The sequence below is a fragment of the Cinclus cinclus genome, chromosome 3, assembly GCF_963662255.1.
Source record: "Cinclus cinclus chromosome 3, bCinCin1.1, whole genome shotgun sequence".
Taxonomy (NCBI): Eukaryota; Metazoa; Chordata; class Aves; order Passeriformes; family Cinclidae; genus Cinclus; species Cinclus cinclus.
In genome coordinates this window covers 95,112,239-95,129,288 of record NC_085048.1, presented here as the reverse complement: position 1 = coordinate 95,129,288, position 17,050 = coordinate 95,112,239, and the positions used below count along the sequence as shown (strand labels likewise).

At 42.7% G+C, this 17,050-nt stretch overlaps 1 protein-coding gene across 2 annotated transcripts in view; it reads left to right on the top strand.

The window, feature by feature from the left end:
• The first annotated feature begins 2,534 nt into the window (after nucleotides 1-2,534).
• Nucleotides 2,535-17,050, top strand: part of WDR26 (WD repeat domain 26) — a 30,146-nt gene continuing 15,630 nt past the window's right edge. Inside the window, exons 1-6 of one of the 2 annotated variants that reach the window (XM_062490464.1) lie at nucleotides 2,535-3,360; nucleotides 4,885-4,984; nucleotides 5,101-5,208; nucleotides 11,697-11,833; nucleotides 12,396-12,493; nucleotides 13,283-13,439. In XM_062490464.1, coding sequence (XP_062346448.1) covers nucleotides 3,005-3,360; nucleotides 4,885-4,984; nucleotides 5,101-5,208; nucleotides 11,697-11,833; nucleotides 12,396-12,493; nucleotides 13,283-13,439 — 956 coding nt within the window. In that variant the 5' untranslated portion in view covers nucleotides 2,535-3,004. The remainder of the gene's footprint in view (nucleotides 3,361-4,884; nucleotides 4,985-5,100; nucleotides 5,209-11,696; nucleotides 11,834-12,395; nucleotides 12,494-13,282; nucleotides 13,440-17,050) is intronic. The other variant, XM_062490463.1, reaches the window with a different exon arrangement.

Here is a 17,050-nt window from a genome sequence, read left to right as displayed (position 1 = left end):
TTAAAGATGTGGATCTATACAATAGGAAGTTGTCTGAATTACAATGTAGTCAGAATTGTACATATTTTGTACAGTTATGTACGACACCTCTGCTTCAGTAACATGGCTGGCACTACAACTGTATTTAAGGTTGTCAAATTTCTCTTCAAAATTCTTCTTCTGGGTGTTATGAGTTTGTCATTTTTTATAGCTGAATTGCTGCATTAATTCTCTACTTTTGGGTAACTTCAAAGATGCCTGAATATGGTGAACTCACACTTCTGATATTATAATAGAGTCATCTGTCACAAGTGAGACGTGTTTTGAATTTACCAATTGATTGTCTGATTGCTCAAAAAGCTGCACACTTATTTGGATTAATAAATTCGCCCTCTCCCATCTGGCTGCAGAATAGAATCAGATCCAAATCAGGGCTTAGCTGATGAAAAACTGACAAAGCATGGTGCCATTACCCCTTTCACAATTCTCTTTTCCCTGCAACTGTGCCAGCCCCAGACCTGTCTTCCAAGATGCCCTCCTGGTGACTAGAGAAAGCCTAGAAGTAAAAACAACCTCTACGAGCAGGAAAGCCATAGGTGACAAAGGACAACAGGAGCAGATGGTGGGAAGTGGTTTTACCATCCCCTTCCCCTGGACACTGAGGCACAAGGCAGGAAAGAATGATGAGCAACTTTACCTTCCTGAAAACCTAGTCTTGATCTTTAAAGTTCACTCTCAGATGCCTTCACAGGGTCTGTGCTGCTCTCTGTGATTGTTCCTGTCATCTTTACCTAATCCAGCAAATGGATTGTGTGATTCACACAGATCCAGTGATGGCATCTGGGGAAGACCAAGAAAGAACTCAACAATGCTGAAAACACAGAACAATGGAGAGTATATACAGCAGTGAAGTGGCTAAAACACAAGCCTTGTGCCCTCCAGCAATAGCTGGTGAGCTGAAAACACAAAATCAACATTCCCCTCTCTGGAAGACCAACACTGAATTTAACCTACAGCCACACCTGAGCAGAGGTCAGGGACAAAGCTCTTTCCAACCTCTCCCTCTGGCAGAAGAGTGCTTTGGATGTTATCAGCCAAATATCTTCTGCAGGCTCTAAATAGGGCCAAGGTATCCACTTCAGCTGGCCAGGCTTCCATGAGGTCTCATCTTCTTCTCTGGTTTCACTCCTTTCATGCATTTTGTCCTTCCATGAAGTTCTCCTCTGGTCTTGGGCCTGTGATTTCCCTCAGCTGGACTTTTTCAAAGCTCCACTCAAAACAAAGCACTGTTCAAACTTACTAGTTTAACCTAAGACAGCACTCCTAAAACCTCAGCTTCTGAAGATAATTAGATATTAACCTCAGCTTTCAATAAGGGAAAAAAAAAAAAAAAAGTTTTGTTATTTCCCTTTGGGTTTTGGAGAAAAGTTTGAGCATACCAAAGATAAACATTCTAGGCTCTAAACCAAATAACATAAAACATATTATTTCAAGATGCTATTTTTAAAGACCAAGATTTCACTCATCTCATGACTTTTGACCAGAGGCTTGGCTCAGGATTTGAGTTTGCCTTCCACCACACAGGAGGGTTAGCAGGAAGAAACAACAGAGCAGAAACTGGGACCCTTATAATTCCCACTGTCTTCCGACAGCCTGTCCTGACAAATGCGCCCCAACTCTTAACACTCCTGCTAGATCCACAGCAAAACTGCCATTTCCCCCCTTTTTCCATGCCAATGTATGCAGTGACTTCAGAAGATAAGGATGTCAGTGGGCCTGAAACCTTCCAGTAACCAACCCGTGCAACACCAGGATGCAACTTCATTAAGCATTTTTCTCTTCTGAAAATCCCCAAACACAGAATCACAGAATCAGGCTTGGAAGTGACCTTAAAGCCCTTCCCATTCCAAACACCCCTGCCACGGGCTGGGACACCTTCTACTAGACCAGGTCGCTCAGAGCACCATCCATCCTGGTTTTGAACACCACCAGGGCTGGCACATCCAAACCTCCCAGGGCAACCTGTTCCAGTGTCCCATCACTCTCACGTGAAAGAATTTCTTCCACACACCCAACCTAATTTTCCCCTTGCAGTTTGCATCTATCTCCCCCTGACCAAACCGCATCAGGAAACTACCTGAGGCCGGAAATTTCCCGGTCACCTACACGGTGTCACAGGGACAGCCGGTCCCACCGGGACACGCCCACCGCACCTCCTGCGCGTCCATCCCGGCTTCTCTCCCACCCCGGCTTCTCTCCCACCCCGGCGCTGCCAGGCGCGGGCACGCCCAGGGCACATGCCCGGGAGCCCAGGAAACCCCTCGGGAACGACGGCCCCGGCCCCCGCAGGCGCCGCGGGACCCCGCGCGGGCGGGCGGGGACCCGGGCGGTGCCGTTGGGGCGTCCCCGTCCCCCCCGGGGGCCGCCCCGCCACCGCCCCCCGGCAGCCGTGGGGCCGTGCCCACCGCGGCCCCGGGCGGCGGAAGTGTGTGTAGGGGGCAGTGCAGGAATTTCCTGTGACGTCCCGGCCCGGACTCCATTAGGTGCAGCTGGGCTGAGAGGAGACAAACCCGGCGGGCAGCGAGCGGAGCGGGCCGGGCGCCTGGGGCTGCCGGGCGGGGGCTCAGGGCAGCGGCGGCCGCCATCGCCAGAGGGAGCCCCGAGCGGGCGGCGGCGCTGCCTCCGGGACCCCCGGCGGGCGCAGGGCCCCGCTCCGCCTCCCCTCGCCCCCGCCGCCTCCCCTTCCTCGCCCCCCCGGCTTCCCACCACGGCCGCTCTCGGCGAGGAAACTCTGGCCTCCGCTTCCTCCTCCTCCGACTCGGACACCGGCGGAGCCTCCCCGCCCCCGCGGAAGAAAGCCCGGGCCTCCCCGGCGGCGGCGGTGGAGGGAGCAGGAGAGCCCGGGGCTTCCGCGGGCAGAGCAGGCCTCACGTCGTCCCAGTCCCCCTCGGTGCCCGCCGGGCTCGCCCCCGCCGCCGCCCCGCTCAGAGGCAGCAGTAGCAGCGGCGGCATCGCCAGCAGCGCCATGCAGGCCAACGGGGCGGGAGGGGGCCAGCAGCAGCCGCCGCCGCAGGGCCCGGAGCTGGGCTGCCTGGGCGCCCAGAACGGCGAGGCCTCGGCGGGCACGGCCGCCGGTGACCAGCTGGCCCACGCCAACGGGCTGCTGCCCTCGGCCAACAGCGGCGGCCCCGGCGGCGGCGGCAGCCCCGGCGGGCTCGGCGTCAACAACGGGGTGCCCGCCGCCGGGGGCCCCGGCCCGGCCGCCGCCGAGCTGGGGGGCAGCGGCGGCGGCAGCGCCTTGAAGAAGAAGAAGCGGCTCTCGCAGTCCGACGAGGACGTGATTCGGCTGATCGGGCAGCACCTCCACGGGCTGGGGCTCAAGTAAGTGACCGCGGTGGGCGAGGGGCAGCGCGGCCGGGGCGGGGGGCAGGCTCCTTCCTACCTTCCTTGGTTTTTTTTGCGGCGCCCTGAGCGGAGGGACCCCCGGGGCAGGTGCGGCCCCGCACACACGCCCGGCGTCCTCCGCTCCGTCCGCGGGGTCCCTGTGGAGGATGGGCAGCCCGAAAGCGGGGAGGAGGGGAGAGGAAGGTAACCCCGGCGGGGGGGTTAGTAGCCAAAACTGCCCCGTCGCAGCCCGGTGGTGTCCAGCGAGGGGAGAGCGGTGCCCGGCTGCCAGGCAAAGCATTGGGGCAGGCCCGCTCTCGGAAAAATGGGGCCGGAGCTGCGTTTTGCAAGCCTGTGCCGGTGTCTAGCGAAGGGACAGGACAGGAGCTTCCGCTGCCAGGGATGGCAATATGGAAGTCGAGTTGCACACCGATAAGGGTAGATCAATACAAATGTGTTAGTGGGGGAGAAGTTATCTGGTAAACATAATGGAGCCCGCAGCTGGGCGTGGGGGGGGGCGGCTTTTCGCAGATGAGCTCCAAGGTTTGGCTTGTCAGCTCGGAGGAAGCGAGACAGAGTAAACTGCCGCTTAAGCAGGCTGTTCGGTTTTGCTCTGGAAACCTTTGGCCCTCTAAATGGTGAAGGCCTCTCTAGATTTGTGCTGGGCACGTGTTTTTTTGCTAAAAGTCTTACTTGTAAACAAGAAATGAGAATGTTGGCCTTCTCTTAAAATCAGAATAGAAAAAATAATTTCCCAGTGGAATGGGGGAAGTCTTAAGTATTTAATCATAACACTTTGTGAGTAAAGCTAAAGCTAGCCAGTATATGTCATCATTTTGGAAGGAGGGTAGAGAAGACCTACAAAGTGCTTATGTAGCCACAAAAGAAGTCTTCAAAACATTGCAGAATGGGTCAGCTATAAAGAACATGTTCCATAAAATAAATTGCTTCTGACACAAGAGGCAAGTTTACAGCAGCAGGCAACTCGTGACTATTCATAGATGACACCACAGTAAATAAGCTATTTTTAGTATAAAAGGGGGAGGGCTACAGGTTCCTGAGTTTGTTTATATTTTTTTAAGGAGCCAGTCTTTCAAGAAGTGATGAAGTAGTACAAATTAGGCCTGTGCCAGATGTTGTAGCTCTCCTTGTTCTTTTAGGGGGGAGGTAGGGAGGAGGCAGGGGATGGCAGCCAGTAGCTAACAGCTTTCTAGACTGTGTCTTCCTTCATGAAGTTTATCTTCTGTGCAGGGCTGGCTATTTGTGGTGGCTGGTAAGTCACATACTTTATGGTACTTCAGCAAAGCTTTCAAGCTCCTTGGCAACTTGCTTTAGGTAAAGGTAGCTTTTTACATGTCTCAGGCAACTGAGATGATCTCCTTGAATGAGCATCTGAATCTGGTCATCGTATTCTTGTTTTATTAAAGTTTCTTTAAAGTATGGTAAACTGTTATCATAGCAGGCGGTGTATTTGTGAGGGTGAAACTGGTCGGGTTTTTTTACACTGTATCTCTCCTGCAGCCAGACTGTTGATCTCCTCATGCAAGAGTCAGGATGTCGTTTAGAACATCCTTCAGCTACCAAATTCCGCAATCATGTCATGGAAGGAGAATGGGATAAGGTAACGTAGGGCTTATAGGACTGTATTAACCACTGTTGAAATTTATAGTATCTATGAGAGAATTCAAAATTCATCCTCCTTATATACTTTTTTTTTTCTTATACTGATTTCTGCAGGCTGAGAACGACCTGAATGAACTTAAGGCCTTAGTGCATTCTCCGCATGCAATTGTGGTAAGAGGCACACTTGAACTCTTTCAGAGCTGTGTAGTTGGACTACTTGTAGTGGTGTGATCTTTCACTATGGAGTTGGTTGTCCATAGTTCTTGTTTTCTCTTTTTTGTTTACTTTAAGATGCTTGCATGCTATCTCAAACATTATGCTAATCTGAACTTTTTTTATTCTGTTGTAGAATGTGAGATAAGCAGCCCAAAAGTATTGAGGCTAAGATTTGGTGTACTGAATGTTAAAACTCCATTAAGCATACCTAACTGATAAAATAGAAATCCTGTCACAGTCCTAAAATAGGTCAGTTTCTGTAGAAACTGCCTATGTTGAATACTAATTTCAACCTTGAAATACTTCTTACAGTCTCTGTGTTTATAGGAGATAGGTTTTCTTGAGGGAAGAAAAGTTTAGAAATAAAATGCATTAACACTAATGTAGTGTTGGCATTGTATTAGCACATTACAAGAATATAGAGGCTGCTATAGACCATGAACAATGCTGTTGCTTTTCCAGATGGCTTTTAAAGAGAAAATGCATTTGTATTGCTGTTTGTGATTTTATTTAGAGCTTTTTCTCTTTGGGTGGCGCTTTTTTTTTTCTTTTTTTTTTTTTTAAGATAAACCTAGAAATAGAAGGTTGGTGGATCCTGTGACATGACAACTACAATATGTGTTGTTATGATTTCAGTTGCTTTGAGTCAAGTGTTTCTTGTTTTGATTTTTGGATCTTAAGATGAAAATCATCACTTGGCTCTTCAAGGAGCTTATTATTTTGTGTTTAAACGTTTATTTCAATGAGATGAAGTTATAACAACTAGGGTCACTTAGGAAGCAAACAGTATCAAGGCTTTTTGAAGTGTCTGTGACTGTAAACAATGAAGAATCAGCTGATGGCTGCTTAGTTCCACTTCTCGCTGATTCCTGATTCGTTTGTTGTCAAGATAATTTCCTGTCTGGTGGGGGAGGGAGAGAAAGAGAGAACAGGAAATGAAGTAGGAAAACCAGATGTTTAGCAAAACATCAGAGGGTACTTGACAGAAGTTAACATTAGGTTCTGTTAATTTGGTCAAAGCTTAGCACCTCTTAATTAGACCACTAGTCCACTTTCTCTTTTGTCCAAGACCTGAACGAGTTGAGAATATTGCATGCAGCTTTCAATAGTTTGTGCAGCCTGAAAGTATGGAACTGCCATATGGGATGATCATTTGAAACAAATTTTCTCATGTTTTCTCATGTTTCTGAAGTTACAAAGTTCGTAGCATTGAAGTGCTTTGCATGTCAATGAGTCAAGAGGTTTAATTAAGTTGTCAACGTTTTTGAAGAACTCAGTTTGAGAAAAAAGAATGTTTTCCTTTTGTTGTGAAGGGCTCCAAGAGCATTCTTTAGTATTGATGTCTTAACTGGTTCTGTAAAGCTTGGTGCAGTAAAAATACTTAGTTTAGACTGAACTTTACCTGAACCGATATTAACTATTTTCTTTTTAAAACTGATCTCCTTTATATAAACTTGATATGATTTAAAACAGGTAACAGTTTTGAATGTCTTACATGTGTAAGATCGCATTATTTGCAAGGATAAGTTGAGCTTGCATGTGTTCCATTGCATGCACCGAGTCTCCTCTTCCCTCCCTGTCCAGCTTTTGTGCACATGGTTGAGGTTCTGGGTGGGTGTTAGTGCTGTCAGCAGCTGGGAAGCTAGAGAAAGATCATTACAGGTAAGGAGGGATGCTGTATGCTCTGTAGGTATTCCCCACTGCAGTAAAGTCAGAGCTAATGAAGGTGATAAATGCCTTGATCAGGAAAAGTCCAAACAAGGTGCTGCTGCAGGTAACTCTTTAAAAATAGAAAATTGAATATTGAGTTTCCTGACTTGTGACTCACACTGTGTGACTAGATGTTTTAAAAATGTGTGCGTTCAAGGAGAATGGGTACCTAAAAATTTAGATGACACAGAGTATTTAACTAAGTAGGGTGTGTGTTTTGTGGTTTGTTTTTGGTTTGTGGTGTGGGTGGGTTTGTTGTTTTTGTATTTGTTTTTTTTGTTTCTTTGTTTTTGGGTTTTTTTTGGGTTTTTTTTTTTTCCTTATGGTTAATATGACCTGGACAAAATAACCAGGATACATAGTTGCTTTTGAAATGTTTGGTCAGCAAGGAGAAATGCATATGTATTTTTATAATCCTACTCATGTTTAATTTCCTGATTCCTGCAAAGTGCTTTAAGTTCTACAGGTGAAAACACTTTAAAGCTTTGATGCAGTGTATTGAAATGGGGGTTGGGGGTGGCAGCACATGGGACAGTTTGCTATTTCTATTTGTGTCAACACAACTGAGTGCTGTACAGTATGTGATTAGTCATGTTTACTTTTCCAGCATATAAGATACAGCTGTCTTAGAAATTCTGTAGGAAAACTTTATAATTGAATCAAGCATGATGTTTTTCCTTGAGTAACAATTGGAAAATACCAACTTCAAGCCACTCTGAGGTTTTGCTTACTGTGGGGCTGCTCAAGCATGTGATGGCATCTATCTTGGGTACTTAATTGCATCTAGGAACAAACTTGGAGATTATTCCTCTACACTCATCTAGAAAATACCTTCAAATTGTTCTCTTTACTTACTCCAGAGATATACAGCTTGCAGCAGGCAATACAATCTAAAAAGTGAGTTAAATATTATCATTTGAGTGAAGTGCTCCACCTGCCTGCATGATGTCCTTCTTGCTACCAGCATTAAGGGCAGTTCCCTCCTGGAGTTAATTACTCCCTGTGTGGAAGGACCTGGTGTAGTTGAAGCCTCATTAAACTCCTTGCTGAATTCTGTAGAGCAGAATGTTTTCTGCCCTTTACATATCAGGGCATTTAAGTTTTGGATTGTTTTTAAATGCTTTCATCAGTGTTTTACAAAACTATCCAAGTAAAAGACTACAGGGTAAAGAAAACTGAGGTCTTAGTCCTGCAGCCTGTAAATAGATAGCTGCTGTGTTGAGTTTGTTTTGAAACATGTGCTGATAATTTCACCATGTATTTTAGTTACCTATTGAATTTCAAAGAGCGGTTGTTTCAGCAATGTTTACTTATTTTGGACTCCTAGTGCATTAATAAAACTGTTGTGGAGCTTGGTAAGATACAGAGGTTGAAAATAACACCAAAATCTAGCCCTGAACTTAGGTTATTTTGCATTTTGCTCATTAAACTACTGAAGTTTTGCTCCTGGTTACAGTTACTGATCAGAACAGCCCAATTTCTTGCCTGTGGCAGTATGTATGTCCTGTTCCTTTCACAGTTTTGTTTGCTGAGGTTTTTGCCTTTGGTTATGTGGTGATGGTGAGTTATAGTACATGCCAGACTTCCTAGAATTTAGGATTCTGGAAGATGTTTTCCTAACACTTAGGACAAGGAAGGAGTACAGTACTAAGCATTCATGTTAGTAATTGAAGGGTGTAGTTTGAAGAAAGGGAAATGCTAATAGTGCATACACTGAAACAAACAAACAAAACCCTGTAAATCTGTTAACTCTTAGTTTTGCCCCAGGGTAATCAGAGTTCAATTTACACTTAAATAATAGCTCATAGAAACAACAAAGTAATGCACTTTATCCTCATCCTTTCTGTAGAGGTGAAATATAGGATGAGGTAGTAATAACTGAACAAAACCAGCCAGACTGCAGTGCTGACACTTGGATTGGATTTTTCCAGGGGTCCTTCAGGGTGAGGAATCTTGGCTATAAGCTAAGCAGTGGTGGTGTCTGAATTTTAAATCGTTCAGCAGTAATGAGTGTAATGATGTTGAATTTCCTTTGCAAACACTGAGATGATAACAAAGGCACTTGTGTTACTTCAGTATGGTTTTGATTATGATTATTTTGATTCCCCTTCTTTGTAAGGCAGCTAAAAAATATGGAGAAGAGAGTAAGCTACTTAACAGTGGAATTTGTGCTTTTGCTTTACAGTTGTCAATATTATAAACAGTTCTCTTTGTTTCTAGAAGAGGCTGTTTGGGCTGTAGAAGAGATGATGTACCCAAAATGGTCTTGGATTTTGTAAAAGGTGGTGTTGGAAGAAATTAGAAGTACTTCTAGGGCAGCATAGAGGAGTTGAGAGAAATGTATTTGTCAGCAAAGTCACTAATTGCACAGAAATGAGAAGTGGGAGGCAGTGTGTCCCAATGTTAAAAAGGTGACCTGCAGTGTGATGTTACTGGAGTGTGACTCTTGCCTTAAGGAAGGTCATTGTTTGAGTATGCTGTAGGGCAAGTTTTGGAGCAGTTATCAAAATAGCTTAGAAGTTCAATTTAACTTCCCCATCAAGACTTTAGTCCCTGCCCTCTGCTATCGATAAATAACTATTTCAAGTTGCTTATCTCTTATTCTAATTCTCCATTATGGGAACACTAGATTGCTGCATGCGATGTATAATACTTTGTTTTTCTGGAGGCCTTTATATTCCTAATATGCCTAAGTCATACATGGCACCAATGACCTCCTTTTTTAAACCATACCTTTTAGCCTAGAACTGAAACTGCATCTCTTTGGCAACAGCATTCTGAGTGGTAGCATTCCTGTTATGCTTTCATGGAATTGCTGGGACTGATGCTATAAAACCCATGTTATAGGGTTTTTCTGCTCCTTTTATTTTTCCTCTAACAAAATGAATTTAATGTGCCAAGTCCTGGAAGTAAGGTGGGAGAAAAGGTAGGTTATCACATTTAACGGAAATATTATATAAATTGAGTAAATATTATATGCAGTGAATGGAGAAGGAAGATAGGGAGAAATTACAGTTTTTATTACAAACTGGAAATACCAGGCTGTTTTTTATCTGGTGGTGATCGTCAGTGTGAGGTGACCAAGAGAAGGGAAATAAAGTGTGTGTCTGCTACCTGGGCATCTCCCTGTATCCTGGAGAGCATGTGCACAGCTAGTGGAGGAAGTTCTTATCCCTCCTGCTGCTGGTATATAAGCAGACAGTGTGGGGTCTGCTGGCCTGCTGCATGGAGCCAACCACCGGGCTTGTAAATGATTGGGATATCTTTCATGTGGTTTTTCACATGTCAGAACATCGAAAAAAGTTGTCTCACCCGGAAGAACTGTACAGTAATGGTCTAATAATTCCAAATTCATATAAACTAAAGAGCTAGATTGGGAGTGCGATACAGGTTTGCCTGTCAGATACAGGAGAGCAGAGATCTACAGACAAGTTTGAGCATAAATCATCTTTACTGTGTCATGTTTTATGCTTCACAAAGCTGTGTGGTAAGTTAATGGCAGTGTATGTGGAAACCCGATTCTTTTGAAGATCGGAGTGTCTCTGGAAATGAAAATGTTTTCTGTTTTAACTTTAGATTTAACATCTAGTAAGCCTTAAACTTTCATGTGAGCTTTAATAGGACAGGAACATCTTAAACTTCCCGATTATCCCTCTACTTAAGGAGGCTGGCAGCGTGTGTGAAACTAAGTAAACATTGACCAAATATGAGCATGAAAATAGTGAGGTGCCTGAGGTCTGATGAAAGCCAAGGAAACTGGTGATTGAACTGGTGGTGTATTCATTAGAAAAGCAAATATAGTTTGCTACACTTTATCTCCAGTGTATGTTTCATCAGTTTATCTAAGCATGTACATTTTCCTCATTTTCCTCTTCAACCTGGTGAGTTTTGTGGACTAAACCTATCATTTCTGTCTGATAACTGTGAGCAGTAAAGAGTGTGTACAAACACAAGATACTTGGTTTCATCCAGAAATAACCAGTGTGTTTCTGCTAAAATTAGTATTAGAAATTTCTAGGCCTTCAGTTTTTTTCTTTTTAGTATAGTAACTTAATGCCTAATTTGCCGTTTTTTTAACCCACAGATATTTGTTGTTAGAATAGAAGGCTTGATTATCTTTCTTAAAGAAAACTACCAAAAACTGTATAAGTGAAAGGAACACTGTGAAGTGACAGCACTTAATTCAGAGTGTTGAAGTGACTCCTAAATATAGGAAACTATTATTTTCTGTAATCCTGAAAACAACTCCCAAGGAAAACAAGTTAACATGGAACTACGAAAAAAACCCCAAACCTGAGGCAGTGTCAGTTTGTCACTGTTTTGTTATGCAGCTACACAAACAATCCCTGTCAACACCTATGTAAGCAGTGTGAGAACTTGGTGAGTTGTGTTCTGTGCTGTCTTGCAGTCTTAAATATGTGAATAGCTGATTTGGGGCCCTTTTCTTGGTAGAATGTTTCACTGGGAAACCTGTCTAATGCAGGGTTTGGAGGATGATGACTGAAGAGAGAGCAGGTGGAAATAGGACCAGTTGCAATGGGGATCTGAGGGATGAGATAGGAACGTACTTGGAGCCCCATCAAGCAGGGAGGAAATTCATGGATAGCTTAATTGCTGCAATGTTGTTGAAAAGCCAACAGAAGAAATTGAGTAATGAAACATTACTTAGAGCTATGTTTCTGAAGGGCATAGTAGAATGGTTTCTACTGTTCTGTTTAGGCTCAAACGTTTTCTGAAACTTCAGTCAACCTTTTTCCCCTGACTGCTGCTTTCTGTCATGTCAGAGGATGAAGTTTTTGCTGCTGCAGCAGAAGTACCTGGAATACCTGGAGGATGGCAAGGTCCTGGAGGCACTTCAGGTTCTACGCTGTGAACTGACGCCTCTGAAATATAATACAGAACGCATTCATGTCCTCAGTGGGTAAGTGTTTGGACTTGGAGAGCTGTTGCAGGAAAGATTTTTAAGGAGTCCTATAACTTTTGATAGGTGATATTGTGAAGACTCAAGCTGTATTAAAGCTACTATCCTGGTGAATAGTAGGCTGTACTGAGATGTGATGAAATGCTGTTAAGTAGACAATATTTTGTTTCAGATGCTTGAGAATAAGCTGATGATTTACTTTAATACTACTAGAACCCCAATTAACACAAAGATATGGTCAACTGTTCTTGAGAATTATTAGCCAGTTACCTTATAATTTAATTTAGTATAATCTGGTTTGTTCTTAGATGAAAATAAGACATTTCTTCCTTCCTAAAATTGCATATGTTTTATTTTCTCTTTGTGTGGACAGTTCACAGACATTTGTTCAGAAGACATGCATTTGTGTGAAATAGTTCTCTGCCTTTTTCCCTATTGGTCTCAAGTTTAAATTACATGTTCCCAGCTGATTAAAAATGTTATGATCTGTATCATGCTCAAAAGTGAAAAGAACTATTCCAAAAAGACTTGGTCTGTTGGTGTATGTGCACTTTTGAAACAGGTACCTGATGTGTAGCCATGCAGAAGACTTGCGTGCAAAAGCAGAGTGGGAAGGGAAAGGAACAGCTTCCAGATCTAAACTTTTGGACAAACTCCAGAGTAAGATGTTCTAGTGTTCAGAATTTCTTCTCACCTCTCTTAAATCCAGTATAACTTGCACATCCCAGGGAATTAGCTATGTTTGCTGGTTGATTGTTTTTTGTATTTCTTCATTCATGGGGATACCTTTAGGTGCCTTTACCCTTTGGTTTTCTGTACCTGACCTTTTGCTGTCTCTGATAAACTGTTTGTAATAAGAACTGTTACTTGTAAGCTCTGCTGTGTGCAGTAGTGATACAAATAGGTGATTAAATGTTGTGTGGTTTAGGGAGGGGCATGTGTGTGTTATAAATGCCAGCCACAGTGAGTGGTGGAAACTTAAGTGTGGCCTATTACTGATTGATAGTGGTCTCATACTTTGCTCTGAATTATGGTTTCTCCTCTATTGTTGCTGTTGTAATACTCTGTACCAGAGTTGTAAAACCCATAGTATTCTTTATTTTTATAGTGCTGATAGAGAATTCCTTAAAGGAGCACAGCTGATGTTGTTATACAACATCATAGATTTTGTTAAGTACTGGGTTTTGAGTTAGCTTGTTGGGCAGGACAACATACTTTGTAGCAACAAATACCTTGCATACAGCTCTGCTTTCCAGAAGTTCATGCTTCTAATTCCAGGTGTATAGCTGTAAATTCAACAAGCTGTACGCTATTATTTACCAAGGTCTCTTCCAAAGCCACTCAAATCAAAGTATGCTCTTACTTGACACTTGCTTTTGATAAGTCTTTTTTTTTCTACATTTGTTGGTTTTTTTTGTTGTTTTTTTTTTTTCCCTAACTCCTCTGAAGCCTACCTACCCCCATCAGTGATGCTTCCTCCAAGGCGTTTACAGAACCTGCTCCGCCAGGCTGTGGAACTCCAACGGGACCGGTGCCTATATCACAACACCAAACTAGACAGCAACCTAGATTCTGTCTCGCTGCTAATAGATCACGTTTGTAGTAGGTAAGAAACCTTCCTGACTCCTGAGATGGGCAGTCTTTCTTGGTCTTCTAAAATAATCTGATTGTTAGCAGAAATGTGAAAACTGTTCTGAGTTGGTTTTACAGGATTTTGCTGGGAAAAAGCAGTTCTCGCTAATTGAGCAATGGAGGTGGGGAGTAAAAAAGGTGTGTAGAGGAGACTGATGTCTGGATGTGGGGTAATGGGATCAGACTGAAGCTTAAAAGATTTTAATCAAATTGATGTAGAAAGAAGCTAACTGCTATGCTAATCCATTGCTGTTTGTTTCTGGTAATTTTGGATAGCCAGTCTGTTTTTTCATAAACACAGGATTGCTGTGATTTTTCATTGGAGAATCAGTTGTATATTGCTTATCCAGACTCTGTCTTCAGGGTTACTGGAATGCAGAAAGCCTGCTGAAGCATGCTTCCATGAACTCAGCTTTCACCTGTAACTTTTAAGAGTAGACACATGTGCTATTAGACACGAAGGTTAAAATAGAGGAGAAATGTGCAGTGGATTTTTCTGAGTTACATGATGTATAGTGTGAATAATACAAAAAACTATTTTCTCGGAGTTGTAAGGTGGTAAGAATTGAGTGTCTCTTATGCCTTTGTATTGGCTCTTTAGACTGTCTGGATAACTTTTTTTTGGTGACAAAATGGTGGCTGCTTCTGAACCTTCAAAATGCAATACTCATAAATAGACGTGAAACCAGAAGATGTTTGTTTTTAACAAATGGCTAATTTGAGCAGTCTTTCCTCATCAGGGAAAACTTGGCTAAGGACCTAAAAACTCAGTGTAGCTTTTATGGAAAACTGTTGTGCTGTGCATGGTGGATTAAGGGAATAAGGGCTAGAACATAAGGGCTGTATGGGATATTCTTATATATTTGTCAGTATACTTTTATATATTTGTCCTTGTATATGTAACAAGCTAACTTTGGACTTACAGGGGAATTGTTTTCAGATAAGTTAGCTCATCTGAGGAAGTTAATTAAGAACTGATAAGGTTATAGAAATTTTCTGTACTCAGCTGCTTTGACTTGCATTCTTGGGTTACTTGGAATCAGCTTTTAAAGATGCAGACTTCTGTAGTACTTTGCTGTAACCATTTTAAGGTTTGAAAATTACTGTCTTTGGCACTTTATGTATTCAAGTAGCCTTTTAGCTTACAATTCTGCTGCATTGCATTGTTTCAGCATCTGTGTGTGTGTGTGCAGACATTTGAATGTTGCCCATTTTAAGAGCTGCTGGGAATGATCATATACTGATATTGTGGCTTCCCTCCTTCAGAAGTGAGTCTTAAAATCAGACTGCCTAGAAGAGACTTAACCTTTTAGGCAAGTCCATGAGTACTACTGGATGTTGTGCAACAGGTTTGATATAACTAATCAAGTCCCAAGGAGCATTCAAGATCATTGTGAAGAGCTTGATTTACTGAAGCCAGGCTACAGAGAGCCAGATAGAAAAAATGCCACATGCAATAAACCTGGGTTTGAATTTCCCCCATCTGAATCTATTTGCTGACATAAAAGTTTGGCCATACTTTGGATTTCTGGTTTGTTGGTTCCTTTTTTTTTTCCCACTAAAGTAGTACTTCCTAAACTTGGATGTTTCCTGTGTATATACATACATAGATACTCATGGCTACTGTAATTTAAAAATTCCTAGCAACAATAAGAACCCCAACAAAAGAAGTACCCAAAAAGCTACTTGAAAAGAAAGGCTTCCATTCTGTCCTCATCCTATTGTAGCTGCCTATTGCAGGGGTCTGAGTGCAGCTTGTGGTGTGCTGTACGTGCTGCCATGCTTGGGCATAGTGAGCTGAGTTAGACAGTAGAAGCCAAATTTTGATGAAGGTGATAGAAGTAACAGTAGTCTAAGAGCTTGGGCAGTTCAACTCCTGTGCTATTTAACTGATGGAACACTGGTAAGTTTCCCCTTTTTAGTTGGAATTAATCACTTTTGGACTTAGGGCAATATTTTGGTCAGGCATGCTTGAATTGCACTAACAGGAAAAATGTTTAAGTAAAAACTCATTTGATAAGAGCAGGAGATGAGTGAGGCACTATTGGGAGCGAAGGTGAGGGATTTAATCTTATTGTGCCAGAGATTTTTATAGTAGAGAATTGATGCTCTTGGGGATAATGATTTTTGGTTTTGAGAGCCTTTGGCCTTGTTGGGTGTGTTGGGGTCTCTTTGTTCGTTTGCTTTTTTGATTTTCTTTGTTGAGGAATAAATCTCTCATTGTAGGAAAAGGGAATAAAAAGGTAGCTATTTAGTGTTTTATTCTGTAATTTTGAACTTGTGTAAATACAACATCAGGAAGCTTTATTAGATGCTTTATCTCAGTAAGTGAATGACATAATTCAGGTGTTTTTTGCTGAACAGAGCAATTTGTAATGAAACACTTCACAAAAGATGAAGAAAAGCCTTTGAGCTTCAGTAATATCTAATTGCCAAAACTAGAAGCTGTTAAGACAGCTGGTTCTGGTTTCTTGTTTCAAGACTGCTGATATTTCCTTCCACATCCAGGTTATTTAATGTGGTTTTGCTGTCTATGAAGTCAAACTTGTTGAGTTCTGTTTCACTAGTTAAATGAAACAGTTTTGTAGGAGCACTCTGATCCAACGGAGTTGTGATCAGCATAATTCAGTGTTGAGATGTGTTGGCAGCAGCTCTAATAACTGTGTGTCACCCCTTTTAGGAACCTAAAGGTATCTTACTGTGAAAACTGTGTGCTCCAGTATTACCCTGCTTGCTTTTCATGTCTACAGTACCTTGGCTGCTTTTCTTAAGCTTTAAGATGGAAGAGCTATTGTTCCATAGAGTAGTGTTTTGAAATGAAATGTGCTGAAAAGACTTTCCTGGGACACAGCATGCCCCTTGTACTTTGTGTGAATTATGGATGCAGCCTCACCTCCTAGGGCAGGTTGCTGCTCTGAGCCAAAGCATTAATTTATAACATTATGGCTAAATAATAATGAAACACTGCTCCTGTAGGTGCACATCTCTGTGTAAAGGCTTGCCTGCTGCCCTCTAGACTTGAAGGAAAACAAACTCTTCTTTCATGAGTGGGGCTTTTTACCTTGGGTTCAGTGTTCTTCCAGGGGCAACCAGGCAGTTCCTGGTCAGCTGAAAGCAGGAGCAGAACACACTTGTTTCTCTATAAAAAAGTAAGTATGGACATACCCAAGGAAGCCAAATATATAGATATAGATATATATATATATATATATATATATATACACACACACATATATGTACATTTTATCCCTCTCTACCATAAGACAGAAAATGAGACTGTATTGTTGTTCAGTGCTGCTTGATAGTCTTTAAGCACAGACTAGGAAGCCTCTTCTGATAAAAGAATATGGTCTGTGAGGGTACAGAGCACTATGTGAAGCAGAACATTTTCTTGCTTCAGGGAAGAAGTAATTTATTAGGTGTCTGTCAGCCGGGCTGTTGCCAAACTGTGTTTGTAAACATGAATGTGAAGGAAGTAAGTTTTCTGCTTAAATTAATGGGGGAGGGTTGTTTGACTTAAAAAAAAAAAATATTTCCTTTGGTTGGCGAGTTGTGATGTGTTTTTGGTGTGGGCTTTTTTTGTTT